Source organism: Rhincodon typus, chromosome 18 (genome assembly GCF_021869965.1).
Source record: "Rhincodon typus isolate 14 chromosome 18, sRhiTyp1.1, whole genome shotgun sequence".
Classification (NCBI taxonomy): domain Eukaryota; kingdom Metazoa; phylum Chordata; class Chondrichthyes; order Orectolobiformes; family Rhincodontidae; genus Rhincodon; species Rhincodon typus.
In genome coordinates, this window is record NC_063349.1 from 20,161,258 (window position 1) to 20,175,606 (window position 14,349).

At 38.8% G+C, this 14,349-nt stretch overlaps 1 protein-coding gene across 5 annotated transcripts in view; it reads left to right on the top strand.

Moving 5' to 3' along the window:
* LOC109917715 (wingless-type MMTV integration site family, member 5b) overlaps positions 1–14,085 on the top strand; it is a 120,858-nt gene extending 106,773 nt beyond the window's left edge. For all 5 annotated transcript variants that reach the window (XM_048607420.1, XM_048607418.1, XM_048607421.1 and 2 more), the window contains 2 exons: positions 3,115–3,407; positions 11,873–14,085. In XM_048607420.1, coding sequence (XP_048463377.1) covers positions 3,115–3,407; positions 11,873–12,331 — 752 coding nt within the window. In that variant the 3' untranslated portion in view covers positions 12,332–14,085. The remainder of the gene's footprint in view (positions 1–3,114; positions 3,408–11,872) is intronic.
* Positions 14,086–14,349: the final 264 nt, after the last annotated feature.

Genomic DNA, 14,349 nt, shown 5'->3' on the forward strand with positions numbered 1-14,349 from the left:
GTCCACTCTTCTTAACATATGCACATGTTATCTGTTATGTCCAAATGAAAATAACTAAGAAAGTGAAGGTTTTTAGAAAAAAAAATGGAAATGTTTACACCTTAAGCAATATACTATGTGAGATGTCAAAATACATGTTTTCCTGTACAAATAATGAGATATACTTAAGTTACTAGCCATTTCCTTGCAGTTTATGCAAGTTTTATAAAATTATATTTGGACATATCTGTAAGACGTGGTCTTTATCAGTTTGAGTAATGTTGCTTTGCATCAGACTTGTCTTTATTGACGTGGTGACTTTGCTGTGTTACAGAAAAGCTGTCACATTTAGGCTATGGTGGAATCATGAGAACCATCTAAGATAACTCCACAGAGGCCGGTATCCCTCACCAAGTCACCCTTTATTTACATATGGAGAGTCCTTGACACTGATCCAGCTCCCTTAGAGGCAGCTCTCAGAGAGAACAGGATGTCTGACACTCCTGTTCCTATCTGTCAGCCAGGGCTCCCTGATTGGAACAGGTTAGCAGCCCCAATCAGGGAACTGATATTCTATGGATCTACCAGGCTGAACTCGTTACAATCACTACATCCCTTCCCCTGTAAGTCTGAGGACATAGGCTGGTTCTTTATTTTTTGTAGCTCCTTCTGCTCCTCCGGCACCAGGTCAGGTTCCCTCCAACTCTGCTCGGATACGGGTGGTTTATAACACACAGTGGATCGCCTCTTGCATCAGGAGCGTTTCAGAAGCAATTCATTCTCTTCTTCAGGTGGTAAAGGCACTGAGGTGGCCCTGTCTGCCGTGCCCACAAATTCCAAGGTATCTTCAATGCTTGACAGAGAGAGAGAACCTGCAGGTTCTGGAGCAGTCAGAAAGGCTGTCAAGGAGTTGGGAATGTTTTGCTCCTGCATTGTATGCGAGTTTGCAGCTTTCATATGGTCCATGTGCTTGTTCAGGACTATTGCACCCACTTGAACTTTACACGTCACTGGACCTGATCTTGTATCAACCATGCCTCTTACCCATGCAGAGCCATTCCCATGGTTCCTATACCAAACCTTGGTCCCTGAAGTAAACTGTTGCTTTCTGTTAGCAGAGTCTTGTGTCTGGCATTGGTGTTCGTGATGCCATTTCACCCACCCCTGAGGTCCAGGAAGATGAGATTAAATCTGGTGCAGCATCTTCTCCCCATTAGCAATTCTGTTGGAGCTATCCCTGTAATTGCACAAGGAGAGGTCCCATAATCAAATAGGAAATGGAACAGTTTGGTATCTATTGAAGCTGTAGGCTGTTTCTTTAAGTCTGTCTTCAGAGTTTGCACTGCTCTTTCTGCCAGACCATTGGATGATGGAAGGTATGGAGCTGTCCTTATATGTTGAATACCGTTTGGCTTTAGGAAATACTCAGAAACCCTGCTGGTAAATAATAGCCGTTTATCTGAAACCAATACTTCTGGGAGTCTATGTATTGCAAAAGATGGGTGCAATTTTTCTATTGTTGTCTCTGTGTTTTACAAATGAATTCTGTGCACATCCAGTCACTTTGTGTGGGTGTCCACAATGCCTAAGAACATTGAGCCCATGAAAGGACCTGCATTATCGTCATTTAACCGAGTCCAGGCTTTACCCAGACATTCCCATGAGTGTGGTGCAGATTTTTGTCCTTGTTGGCACTTTGGCCACTGCCACACCACTGCATCCAATCCTGGTCACCAGACATAACTTCTCACCAATGTCTTCATTTTGGAAACCCCTGGATGACCCTGGTGGAGTTCAGCCTGTTATCTGGCGGTGACTTAGCTCGGAACAATCATTCTTGCTCACTGTAATAATACAACAGCCTCTGCTGTGATCTGATCTCTCCGAGTCCAAAAAGGTTTCAGTTCTGGTTGTGATGGTCCTTTGGTTTTCCCCATCACCACCAGCTGTTTCAGTTTTGCCAGGACCGGATCTTACTGCGGCCAAAGTCTGATATTGTCTGTGGGTGGTGTATCCGCCAGTGGGAGGCAGCTCAGTGCATCTGCATTTCTGCTTGGCCTCCTGAACGGTGATCCAACCTGTAAGTATATACACTTAGTATTAGAACCCAATGCTGAATTCAGTCTGAAGCTATGGGCGGCACTGCTTTGTCCTCTTTAAGTAGACCTAGCAGGAGTTTGTGGTCCGTTATTATTATAAATTTATGTCTGAAAAGGTATTGGCTTTGTTTTGGGCTTTTGCTGTGGGCTGACTTAGAATCCCACTCTCGTTGACATTGACATAACTCCAGAGAGGCCAGTATCCCATTACCAAGTCACCCTTTATTTACATGTGGAGAGTCCTCGACACTGCTCCAGCTCCCTCAGAGCCAGTTCTCAGAGAACATTCCTGTTCATATCTGTCAGCCAGGGCTCCCTGATTGGAACAGATTAACAGCCCCAATCGGGGAATGCATATTCTATTAGATCCACCTGACTAACCTTGTTACAGTCACTAAAACATCAGAACTGACATACCAGACTATCCATATCTATGAGTATACAAGTGTAAATTCAGTTATCTGTGTATTTACTGAAAATGTGCAAAGATAAAATAGCTCCAGCGATTGTATTGGATACTGTCTGATTCTTTGCTGCTGAATTAGCTGCTCCAAGCCAGACCAGTAATGCGACACTGTAATAGACTTTTGTGTACGTAGAAGGGAAAGTATTTGAATCCCAAACCTGATCACTATTGAGTCACCCTTGCTGGAAAGTATATCTTGTTAGAAATGAGGTCAGATCATCAATGCACTCCAATTTTAATAGCCTGATAACATTCAGGACCCCATTTTAACTCATTCAAAACACACCCATTTACTTAGTTAAATCAGGTCCTTTCTGTTTAGTATCATGTGTGGATAAAATTTCACTTCTGTAAGTTATCCACCAAATTATTTTTCAGAGAAAAGAGAAAAATATTAACATCACCAGGATTAAACATATGCACTTACAGAGATAAAAGAAGACAAATATCGATACCTAACTGTCATAAACATTTAGTGAACTTGTTTGAAACCAGGGAATCTAATGTGGAAATGCATTTGGTACATATAATTAAATGCATATTGACCATAGTTGTCTTTTCCTATTTCAGGGAGCCGAGAGACTGCCTTCACATATTCCATCTCAGCAGCTGGTGTAGTAAATGCAATAAGTCGTGCATGTCGTGAGGGCGAGCTCTCAACCTGTGGGTGCAGTCGCGCTGCCAGACCCAAAGATCTTCCCCGGGACTGGCTGTGGGGAGGTTGTGGGGACAATGCTGAATACGGTTACAGGTTTGCCAAAGAATTTGTGGATGCCAGGGAAAGGGAGAAGAATTACCTAAAAGGCTCAGTGGATCATGCCAGGACACTAATGAACCTGCAGAATAATGAAGCTGGCAGGAGGGTAAGAAATGAACAGAGATGAGCTATTGTCTATCAGTTATTCCTCATTTCTGGCAAGAAAATGTTTTCCATCTCCAGCATGTTCCCAAAACTTATTTGTATTTCCATCTGTCTTTGTGTTTGTCTGTTTGATATTTCCTTAGTTGTTTGGTCTCAGTTCTGTCCATTGCTGCTTACCCACCTTTTTAGTCTACCTTTAACTATCTATCCATGTATCTCTCTCCTTAACTTATCTACCACTACACTGTTCTCATTTTTTTCATTTTGTGAAATGCATTTCTGCCTGTCATGATGTGAAATTGTGGATAGTTTTTATTTGATTTCCATTTTCACACTTTATTCTTCTCAGTTTTAATGTTTTCTTGAGCTGAAAATGCACATTTTACATTTTACAGATGTAAGGAGATATCAGATATCTGTAAGACTGATAGGATTGTAATCCTAGGGAATTTTAACAATCCAAACATAGACTGGGACTGTCATAGTATTAAGGGTTTGGATGGGGAGAAATTTGTTACAAGAGTGTACAAGAAAACTCTCTTATTAATTAAATATGTGGATGTACCTACTAAAGGAGGAGCAATACTTGACCTTCTGTTGGGAAATAAGGCAGGGCAAGTGACTGAGGTGTCGGGGACAGCACTTTGTGGCAAGTGATCATAGTTCTATAGTTTTAAAATAGTTATGGAAAAGGATAGAACTGATTAAAAAGTTAAAGTTCTAAATTAGAGTAAGGCCAATCTTGACGGCATTAGACAAGAATTTTCAAAAGTTGATTGGAGGCTATTTGCAGGTAAAGGGACAGCTGGGAAATGGGAGGCCTTTAAAAATGAGATAATGAGAGTCTAGAGACTGTGTGTTTCTGTAAATGTGAAGGGCAAGTCTAGTAGGTGTAGGGAAGTTGGAAGACTAGAGAAATGGAGGCTCTGGTGAAGGAAAAGAAGGAGGCATAAATCAGGTACAGAGTGAATTCCCAGAAGAGTATAAGGGCAATAGGAGTATACTTGAGGGAAATCAGGAGGGCATAAAGGGGGCATGAGATATCTTTGGCAAATAGAGTTAAGGAGAATCCAAAGAGACTCTGCAAGTTCATTAAAGGCAAAAGAGTAACTAGGGAGACAATAATGCCCCTTAAAGATCAACGTGGCCATCAATTGTGAACCACAGGTAATGGGTGAGATACTAAACGAATATTTTGCGTCAGTATTTACTGTAGAGAAGGACATGGCAATGAGGAAACTAGGGGAAATAAATAGTGACGTCATGAAAATAGTTTATAGAACAGAAGAGGAGGTGTTGGAGGTCTTAAGGTGCATAAAAGTAGATAAATCCCCAGAACCTAATCAGGTATTTCCCAGAACTTTGTGGGAATCATGGGAAGAAATTGGGCCCCTTGCTGAGATATTTGTATCATTGAATGCCACGGGTGAGGTGCTGGAAGACTGGAGGTTGGCTAATGTGGTGCCATTATTTGAGTAAGGTGGTAAGGAAAAGCCAGGGAAATTTGAACAGTGAGCCTGACATCAGTGGTGGGCAAATGTTGGAATGGATTCTGAAAAACAGGATTTACATGCATTCAGAAAGGCAAGGACTGATTAGGAATAGTCAACATGACATTGTGTGTGCGAAATTTTGTCTCACAAACTTGAATGAGTTTTTTGAAAAGGTGACAAAGAAGATTGATGAAGACAGAGTAGTAGATGTTACCGATATGGACTTCAGCAAAGTGTTTGATAAGGTTCCACATGATAGACTGTTTAGTAAGGTTGGATCACATAGCATCAAAGGGGACCTTGCCAAATAGATACAAAATTCACTTGAAGATGGTGGGTTGCTTTTCGGACTGGAGGCCTGTGACCAGTGGTGTCCCACAGGATCGGTGCTGAATCCACAGTTTTTCATAATTTATATAAATGATTTAGATGTGAATATACGAGGTTTGATTAGTAAGTTTGCAGATGACACCAAAATAGGTGGTGTAGTGGACAGTGAAGAAGTTTATCTCCAAGAACTATGGGACCTTGATCAGATGGGCCGAGGAGAAACAGATGGAGTTAAATTTAGATAAATGTGTGATGTTGATTTTGGTAAGGCAAACCAGGGCAGGACTTATACAGTTAATGGTAGGGCCCTGGGAAATGTTGCCAAACAAAGAGACCAAGGGGTGCACATACATAGGTCCTTGAAAGTGGATTCACAGGTAGACAATGCAGGGAGGGCATTGGCATGTTTGCCTTCATTGGTCAGTGCATTGAGTAAAAGAGTTGGGATGTCATGTTGTAGCTATATAGGTCATTGTTGAAATCTCTTTTAGAATACTGTGTACGATTCTGGTCACCCTTCAATAGCAAAGATGTTGTTAAACTTGAGCGGGTGCAGATAAGCTTTAAAAATTTACAAGGATGTTCTTGGGATTGGAGGGTTTGAGTTATAGGGGGAGGCTCAATAGGCTGGGGCTTTTTTCTCTGGAATGTTGGAGGCTGAAGAGTGACTTTATAGAGGGTTATAAAATTATGAGGGGTGTGGATTGGATGGATAGCCAGGACCTTTTTCTGAGAATGGGAGAGGCCAAAACTAGAGGGCATAAGATTAAGGTGAGAGGGGAAAGATTTAAAAGGGACCTAAGGGGAAACGTTTTCATGCAGAGGGTGGTGCGTGTATGGAACAAGCTGCCAGAGGAAGTGGGGTACAATTGTAACATTTAAAAGGCATTTGAATGAATAGGAAGGGTTTAGAGGGATATGGACAAAATGCTCGTAAATGGGACTAGGTGAGGTTGAGACTGGTCCGCACAGTCAAGTTGGACCAAAGGGGCTGTTTCCATGCTGTGTAACTCTATGACCGTACTTACCATGGAATTTCATTTTTCTTTAAGATTTTTACCGGTTAAATATTCCTTTAGGCAGATTAGTATTGGAAGGGTATACGCTGCTACCTACCTATTTTGATTTTTCAATTTTACATTTATTTTTAGCACCTTTTCCTTCTATCCATTTTTCTCTCTGAAAGAACTTTTAGTTTTTAAACACTATCATGTTTATCATGTGATACATATTATTACATACTGGATGCAGTCTGTCTGGGACCAACTATGTTTTGATATGGCTTAGGGTTTGCATTGTGTATTCCAAGATCTGAAATTATAACTTCTCATGGGATTACACACATTGAGACATTTATTAGGTGCTGATTGAATCAGTGTTTTGTTAATGTAATAGTAAAAGTAGAGCAGGAGTGTTCAACTTCTCTAGGCTGGACATAATTGCTATTGTTGTGATCATTGGACCAAATAATGTTATGATCTGCTCTTGCCTTGTAGACTAGCCTGCTCTCCCTATGAAGGATGCACTGTGGCATTACTGCATATCTACCATTACAGGCGAATGAGTTCTTACAGTTCAATAGCTTTTCAGTCTTGAGTGTGTGTGAAACATCACTTGAGTACCATAAGTATTTTTGGTCCTAGAAGGAGAGAATCTTACCCTTGTAAAGTAATTATAGAATCTGAGAATTATTTAAAGCTCGGTGGATATCATTTGGCCTGTCATGTTTATACTGTCTCTCTGCATTGTTTCCTGCTTCTTCCCTGTATCTCTACAATACTTTTGTTCTTCTTCAGGTGCTTATCTAATTTCTTTCTGAAAAGGGATAATTGAATCTGCTTCCACCATTCTGTTGATCTACCAAATTCTCAAGAGACTTTAGAACATTTCATTCTACAATAAGCAAGGTGAAATCATAAACTGGTTAGAAGAGCCTTATTTTTAAAAGAAAGGTTCACTAGGCTAATTCCAGAGATAAAAGGCTTATCTTATAAGGAAAACTTAAGTAGTTTAAACTTATACTCATTAGAGTTTAGAAGGATGAGGAGATCTAATTGAGGTATATCAATTTGACAAAGAGGATTGACAAAGTAGATATAGAGCAGATGTTACCCTTGTGGGCCAATCTAGAATGAGAGCTTGTACTTTTACGCTCAGAGGTGGTAGATTTAAAACAGAAGTGAAGAGGATTTATTTCTCTCAGAGTTGTGAATCTTGTAGAATTCACTCCCCAGAGTGTGGTGGATGCTGGGACATTGAGTAAATTACTGAGGAAATAGACAGATTTTTAATCAGCAATGAGTTGAAAGGTTATGGAATGTAGGCAGGAATGCAAAGTTGAGGCCAAAATGAGATCAGCCACAATTTTGTTAAATGCCCTTGGAAGAGGCTCAAGGGGATAGATTGCCTACTTCTGCTCCTAGTTCTTATGTTCCATGACCTATTAAAATGGTATCTATCTTATCAGAGAGACAATAAACACAAATCATGTTTAGTGGTTCATTTGGTAGCATTGAAAAATATAAGCTGTAATTTCACCTGGTGTAGTAAAAAGTTACCTTTCTTTTCTTTTTTAAAAATTCCTTTTCCTCGATTCCAGGCATTGAGTTTTACAAATTCCTTTCAGCAATGAGTAACTGTTTCCATCCAGGTCAAGGAAGGCTGTGCATTCACAGAGCTGGCTTCATTGCTAGCCAGAAAACAGACTGAATTGTTGTTTTCTTCATTGTTATGAAGACGTGGATGATATTATTTTAGTTTAGGAGGAAGGAAGGATAACTCAATGGAGGAGACATAGAATTTGAAATTAGCAAATAGGTGGGAAATAGTTTGCTCAGTCTTTGTAAAATGGATTATATTTGCAACCATTATTGATAGCAGCTACCTGATATCTTTGGAATTTAATTTTGATGACTTAGTTTAAATCTACCATTCTGCCTGTTTCTAATTTTGCCCAATAGTTTATCAGTTTTGTGTGGATTAAAGTCTGTGAGTATACTCAACTGTGTGAAAAGCCACAAAGCAACGTCCTCAATATAAACTATCTATGTAAGCAACTACAGTATGTTTGCAAAAAGCTAGCTAAGAGGAAACTGACTCCAAAGACATTAGAAAGTATGAAATTTAGTTTTAGATGTACCTTAAGAATAAAGTCCAGATCAATCTCAAAATCAAAATTGTTTTCCATTGTTAATGCTAAGAAAATTTAATGTGCATCTGGAAATAAAATGTCTTTCTGCCCTTATTCATTCCTTACCAACTGCCTTTTCTGTATTTTCAGATTTCATGCTGCTGAAATTTACTCCTGCCTCCCCATAAAGTTTGGGCTGATGTTTTGCTTCAAGCTGTCATCTGCTTTTTTGTAGTTGCCTAAGCCTTTGATACCTTGTTTCCTTGGACAGGGCCTGATATCTGCCTGTTAATATAATCATTTGAAGCTTCACAGATTTACTTATTATTTTTAATAACTGTTATCCGTGCACTGGGCTCAATTCCTTCGTTTCCCTCACTGCTTATTTTAATTTTGTGGCAAGCGACACAGTTCCTAATTGTGCTCACCATCATTTCCAGTGGGTTTCTGGTGGTGTGCTCATAAGTTCAACCATTAATCTGGCCACTTCATTGACACATGAGGATTCAGTTACTAGGTCTAATACTAACATTTATCCTTGAGGTTCCTTCACTTTTGTTTGGCTTTTAACTTCTGTAGCACACTGCATCCCCAGCCCCCCTCACCCCCCACAGATACACACAAACTTTTTGTTTTTATGCAATTATTACGCTTTACACCAGATTTATTTTATAAATCAGCAGAAAATATACCTATCCGATCCATCTTATCTCCAGCATCTCCTTTAAAACTTAACCCTTTAGTTTGTCTCCTTTTATATATTTCAACATTACTAAGGAGCTGAGGAGTGATGTTCCTTTATTTATTTCCTCTTTATCAACCAGATGGCCTCTTTTAACACAAAAGCAAAGCACAGTAGATGCTGCAAGTGCAAAAGAATAATACCTACCAAGAGAATAGACCACAATTGGACTCTGTCATTGTGAAAGACAATGAAATGCCTCAGTGAGAATACAAAAATAATATTAATTCATTTACAGACTTCTGTCCAATAAATAGATCCTGGTAGTGTATTTGTTCTAGCTACTGCTTCATGGCAAAGCAGTCATAAGCCCAATTGTCCGTGGATTAAGATCTAACTGAACTAACTGGGCAAGTGTACAATACTGAGAATCACACCCATTTTAGTAATAGCTTCAAATTTTCAGATTTCTGAAACAATGTCTTATTTAATTGAACATCGAAAAAATACAAAGAACAGCCATTGGTGGTGACCAGTCTCCAAACAGATCTGAACTTATTATTTTGTTATAGTATAATAATGTACCTACTGACCAGCTCTCTATCCCCCTCACCATTTTATCACTAATACCGGATCTTGTAGAGAATTTTCTTATGCAGTGTCATGTTGGGTTCACCTAACATGTCCTCCAACTGAGCAAACACATTACATCGCTAATGGTTCCCTCAAATATCTTGTCAGCTATTGTTATGATTGTAATTGCAAAATGTTTCACTATGAAGACATATTTAAGGAATTTGTGAAGATTGTAAAATGAACAATGTACAAGTTCATAAGCTGAGGTAGTCCAACTAAAGTGCTGTTGCCTTTCAACTCTGTTGCTATTTGGGACCGAAGGTGTAATAGAATGGTGTGGAATAATGCGAACAGCTCTGGGTTCAATCCCCATACTGGATGAGGTAGTTCTTGGGACCTATCTCTATCTCTTCATCTTGCCCATAGCAATACAGTTGCTTTACTACGTGGAGTTCTTGGATTCTCTTTGCTGCTGGAATCTTGCAAAAGTAATTGAGAATGGGACAGCACCATATATCTTTTCTCTATTACAATCACAATCCTTAGTGTCAGTTTACTGTAAAATGTGATCTTTGAAATCACTTATGGCTGAGACATACCTGCACAACTCCATTGCAATTTGTGACCTGAACTAAAGTATCTTTCTCCAAAGCTTAATTCAGTTTCTTCAATTCTTCTCAGCTGAAGTGATCCATATCTTTCCCACCTGTCTTTTTAACCAAGAGACCACTCTCTTTCTAACTGCCTCAATACCAGTATGTGGCCTGCTTTTGAAGACACATTTTCTATTCCACTGCTGAGTCAGAGCTATGATCTTGTGTATTACCATATTTCCAATATGATTCCTTATTATCTCTTTGCTCCACTTCTCCTTCAGAATTTTTCTATCATTTTTTTAATGGACTAGCTTGGATTAGTTTTCCAAACGCCTACTGCTGGTCCAGTCTTGTATGTTCTTCCCCTTACTACATCTTCCTCATCTGCATTGATTTGCTAGATTTACCTTTTAATTTTGGCTGGCTTGCTGGACTTAACTTTCCTTACAGTTTCATTTCTACTGCTCTTCCACCATCTGTTGGTGATCTAGGTCTGTTGGTGCTTATTGATTAACAACCTGAAAACACTATACATTGAAAGGCTGAGTTAGCTTCTTCTCGCTCGCAGTTGATTTTACCCTCCTCCTCATCCCTCTGTTTTCACTGACAGCAACCAACAATTGGTAGCCTGCCATTTGAATTACTGATAGACTGGGGTCCATTCAACATAAGTTTCTGACTGTGGAAACCCCAAAATTGGTATATCATGCTTCAGGCTGTCCCCATCGACATTTTGGCTGCTCTGGATCTGAACACACTACTTCCACCTTCCCTTTCTTTCACATGACCTGTCCTTTCTGCACCCTCCCTTTCCTTTCAGCCAGTCATGCTGCTGCTTATTTCTCCTGCTTGTGTACTTCACACAGCACACTCTGGCCCTCTGCCAATTCCTAACATAAACCATCACTCCTCCCTGTCATTCTATTCTCTTACCACCTTTCCAGGTTTGATTCCTCCTCAGCCACCCTCCGTACCTCGCTCAACGTATTTTGAGGAAGCATTTCTTTTCTCATTATACTTTTGTAAGATTGGCTATATGAGTGCAACTTGTTGTTTTTGTATATTACTGAGAGCAGGAAGACAGCATCATGAATGTCTGTTCGGGCCTATGGTGAGATATCTAATGCCTGCCAATGTGTAACATTCAGAACCTTGCATTGCCACCACTCTCATGACAGTGATGAAATTAGTCCAAAGTCTTAGGGATTCTACCAACACCATCAATTACCTGTTTTTGCTGTAAGCCTGCAAGTGAAATGTGCTTCTCTTTTAAGAGCCCATATTGTGTTTTACACGGTTGTTTCATTTTGTAATCTGCTTGAAAATTGCAGTTTTTATTATCTCTGTATAATTTTCTCACGATGTTGTGAATTTGCTTTTGCTACAACATCATTCTGAAGAGCTGATTCTGATCTTTTCTTCACTAATTATATACATATGAACTTTCCAGTAAAGTTCACTTGTCAGTAATTGGCAAGATGTAACTTGATTCTCTTGTCTCCTATACTCCAGGGACGTTCAGGTAAATTGTGGTTCACAATTTGTTTACCTGGAATTAGCAGAGCTGTTAAACATTAATTTCAAAGTGTGGTATATACCTTAGCAAATGAAATCTAATTTTAGAGATGTAAATCTTCTGTCTTTCATTTTTTTTCGCAGGCTGTGTATAATCTTGCGGATGTGGCATGCAAGTGTCACGGTGTTTCAGGCTCCTGCAGCTTGAAGACTTGCTGGCTTCAACTGGCTGATTTCCGGAAAGTGGGTGATCTGCTGAAAGAAAAGTATGACAGCGCTGCTGCCATGAAAATTAACCGCAAAGGGAAGCTGGAGCTAGTAAATAGCCGCTTCAACCCTCCCACTGCAGATGATCTAGTTTATCTCGACCAGAGCCCTGATTATTGTGTTAAGAATAAGACCACAGGCTCCCTGGGCACAACAGGCCGCCTCTGTAACAAGACCTCTGAGGGAATGGATGGTTGTGAGCTAATGTGCTGCGGACGGGGTTATGATCAGTTCAAGACCACGAAAGTTGAAAGATGCCATTGTAAATTCCATTGGTGCTGTTACGTCAAATGCAAAAAATGCACACAAATAGTTGATCAGTTTGTTTGCAAATAACTTAAAAAAACTTTTATGTAAAGGGTGCCTGGGGAGTTCCCACTTTTCCAAAAGAAACTGCTAACATGGTGAATGTATAATGTGTGTGCTCAGACTTCAGCAAGAGAGAAACAGAATCTGTACTTCACTTACCAGATAAAATGAACTGCTTTATAATCAATTTTTTAATATATGTAATTAACTGGACCTAGTACTGCACTCTGCCTTTAGCCTCTCTGGCTCTCCTTGTACAATGTATAGTGGATGAGTGACAAGTGTAGCAGTAATGACCGAGTCTTGCCTGCTGACTATTTATTAAAGATGAGGTCACAAATACTTAGCATTCTGACCTAATTTAATTCGGGTTTGAAAGCCATCTTTTGCCTTCTCCTCCCATCAGCATTTTCACCACCTATTTCAGCAAAATAACTTATACTTTATAAATAGGAAACCAGCTTTACATGAATAACTGGAACTGCCCAGAAGCAATCAAATAATTTGCCTGTGAATTGAAAGGGAAAGAAAAATGTCCCTGTAAGATATCAGTGTCAGTTGACATTAATTCATTTTGGTAACGTAATCAATTTCTTTCTCTCAAATAGCTAGAAATGTATCATGTATTTTGTGATCTAATAACCTGCACTGTTTTTGCAAAATTTAATACCTATTTTTGCAAAGTACTTGTATACTTTAAATTTACATTCTGCACAAATGTGTATATATGCTTGTACTTAGAATATGTGCCAGAATTAAAACAGGCATGTCACTACATTTAAACTGCAACCTAACTGGATTTGTGCAAAGGTTCTTATTTTAAGATTTAATAATCTTACATTTACAAAGAACTGTGGAGGATGATCTACAACAGGACCTTGGTGACACTTCAAATAATTTGTAATTCCTGAAAATTTAAAAGGGGGAGCACAGTTTTATTTTGAAAGACTAAGCATTGGGCATTCAAATATCATCTCTGAAAGAATAAATCAAATTTTAAAAAACTCATTACAAAATACACTAAAACAATGGCTATCCTAGTTTCGAACAATGGGATCATTTCTTTAAAAGTAGCTGTTTCTTAAGTTATAATGAGACTTAATAAATTTGATGACCAGTCGCTTAATGCAACTGATGACAGAGGGGAATGCTAAGTTTGTAAATAAGAACTTGTATATACCAAATTCAGCCATTGGGTGGGATATTTGTTACATCAAGAGTCCTCACACCTGGATCTCAATGCACTACCTGCAAAAGATTTGAAATTGTTTAAACGAAGAATGAATGAAAGAAATGCTCAACAATTGAGGGAGTTTTGCAGTTTATAATTTGCAGTTTATAATTGTTTACATTGTATTAGGATGATTAGATAATGTTATTTAACAATACTTTTAACCACGTGTCTACATTTCATTTTAATGCAATAGACACATAGGCCATTCATTCAATCACTGTTAATCTGGACCTACAGTAAGATTGTAGTTATACTTTTTAATTAAAGCAGATTTGATAGCTTTAAATTATTTAACAAAGTTTAAGCAGTGAAGATCCCTCTTTCACGGCAAAGTTTTTGCAAAATGGCATCCTTACATCACAAAGCTATAATGAAGTTTATAGAGAATTCTTTATGTTCTTATTTTGCATTTAAGATTAATAGTAAAATAAACACACTTGGCTATTCTAAATTGTTAGCATCCATTTATATGTCAAGTTATATTGTTGCTTGTTCCTTCTGTTCATTACTCCACCCATTAAATGAACTTGCTTTTATTTTAATAAAATGCCTGCACCCTTCTTTGTCTAAAATCTAAAGCAATGGGTTATATTCTCATTTTGACAGAATACTTCAATAACATTAAAGATTGTTTATTTGTTTGTTTGTTTGTCGGAGCTCAAGCAGGCTGGATGGCACAGCAATGTAGAACATTCTGCATTCAATTTTACTGCTTAAAACCAACTGAAACGCACAAAATTAAAATCTCTTTGCTTGTTACTATGAGCCGCAAGTGGAATGAGGTTGGGAATCTTGAGGCAAACTTACATCA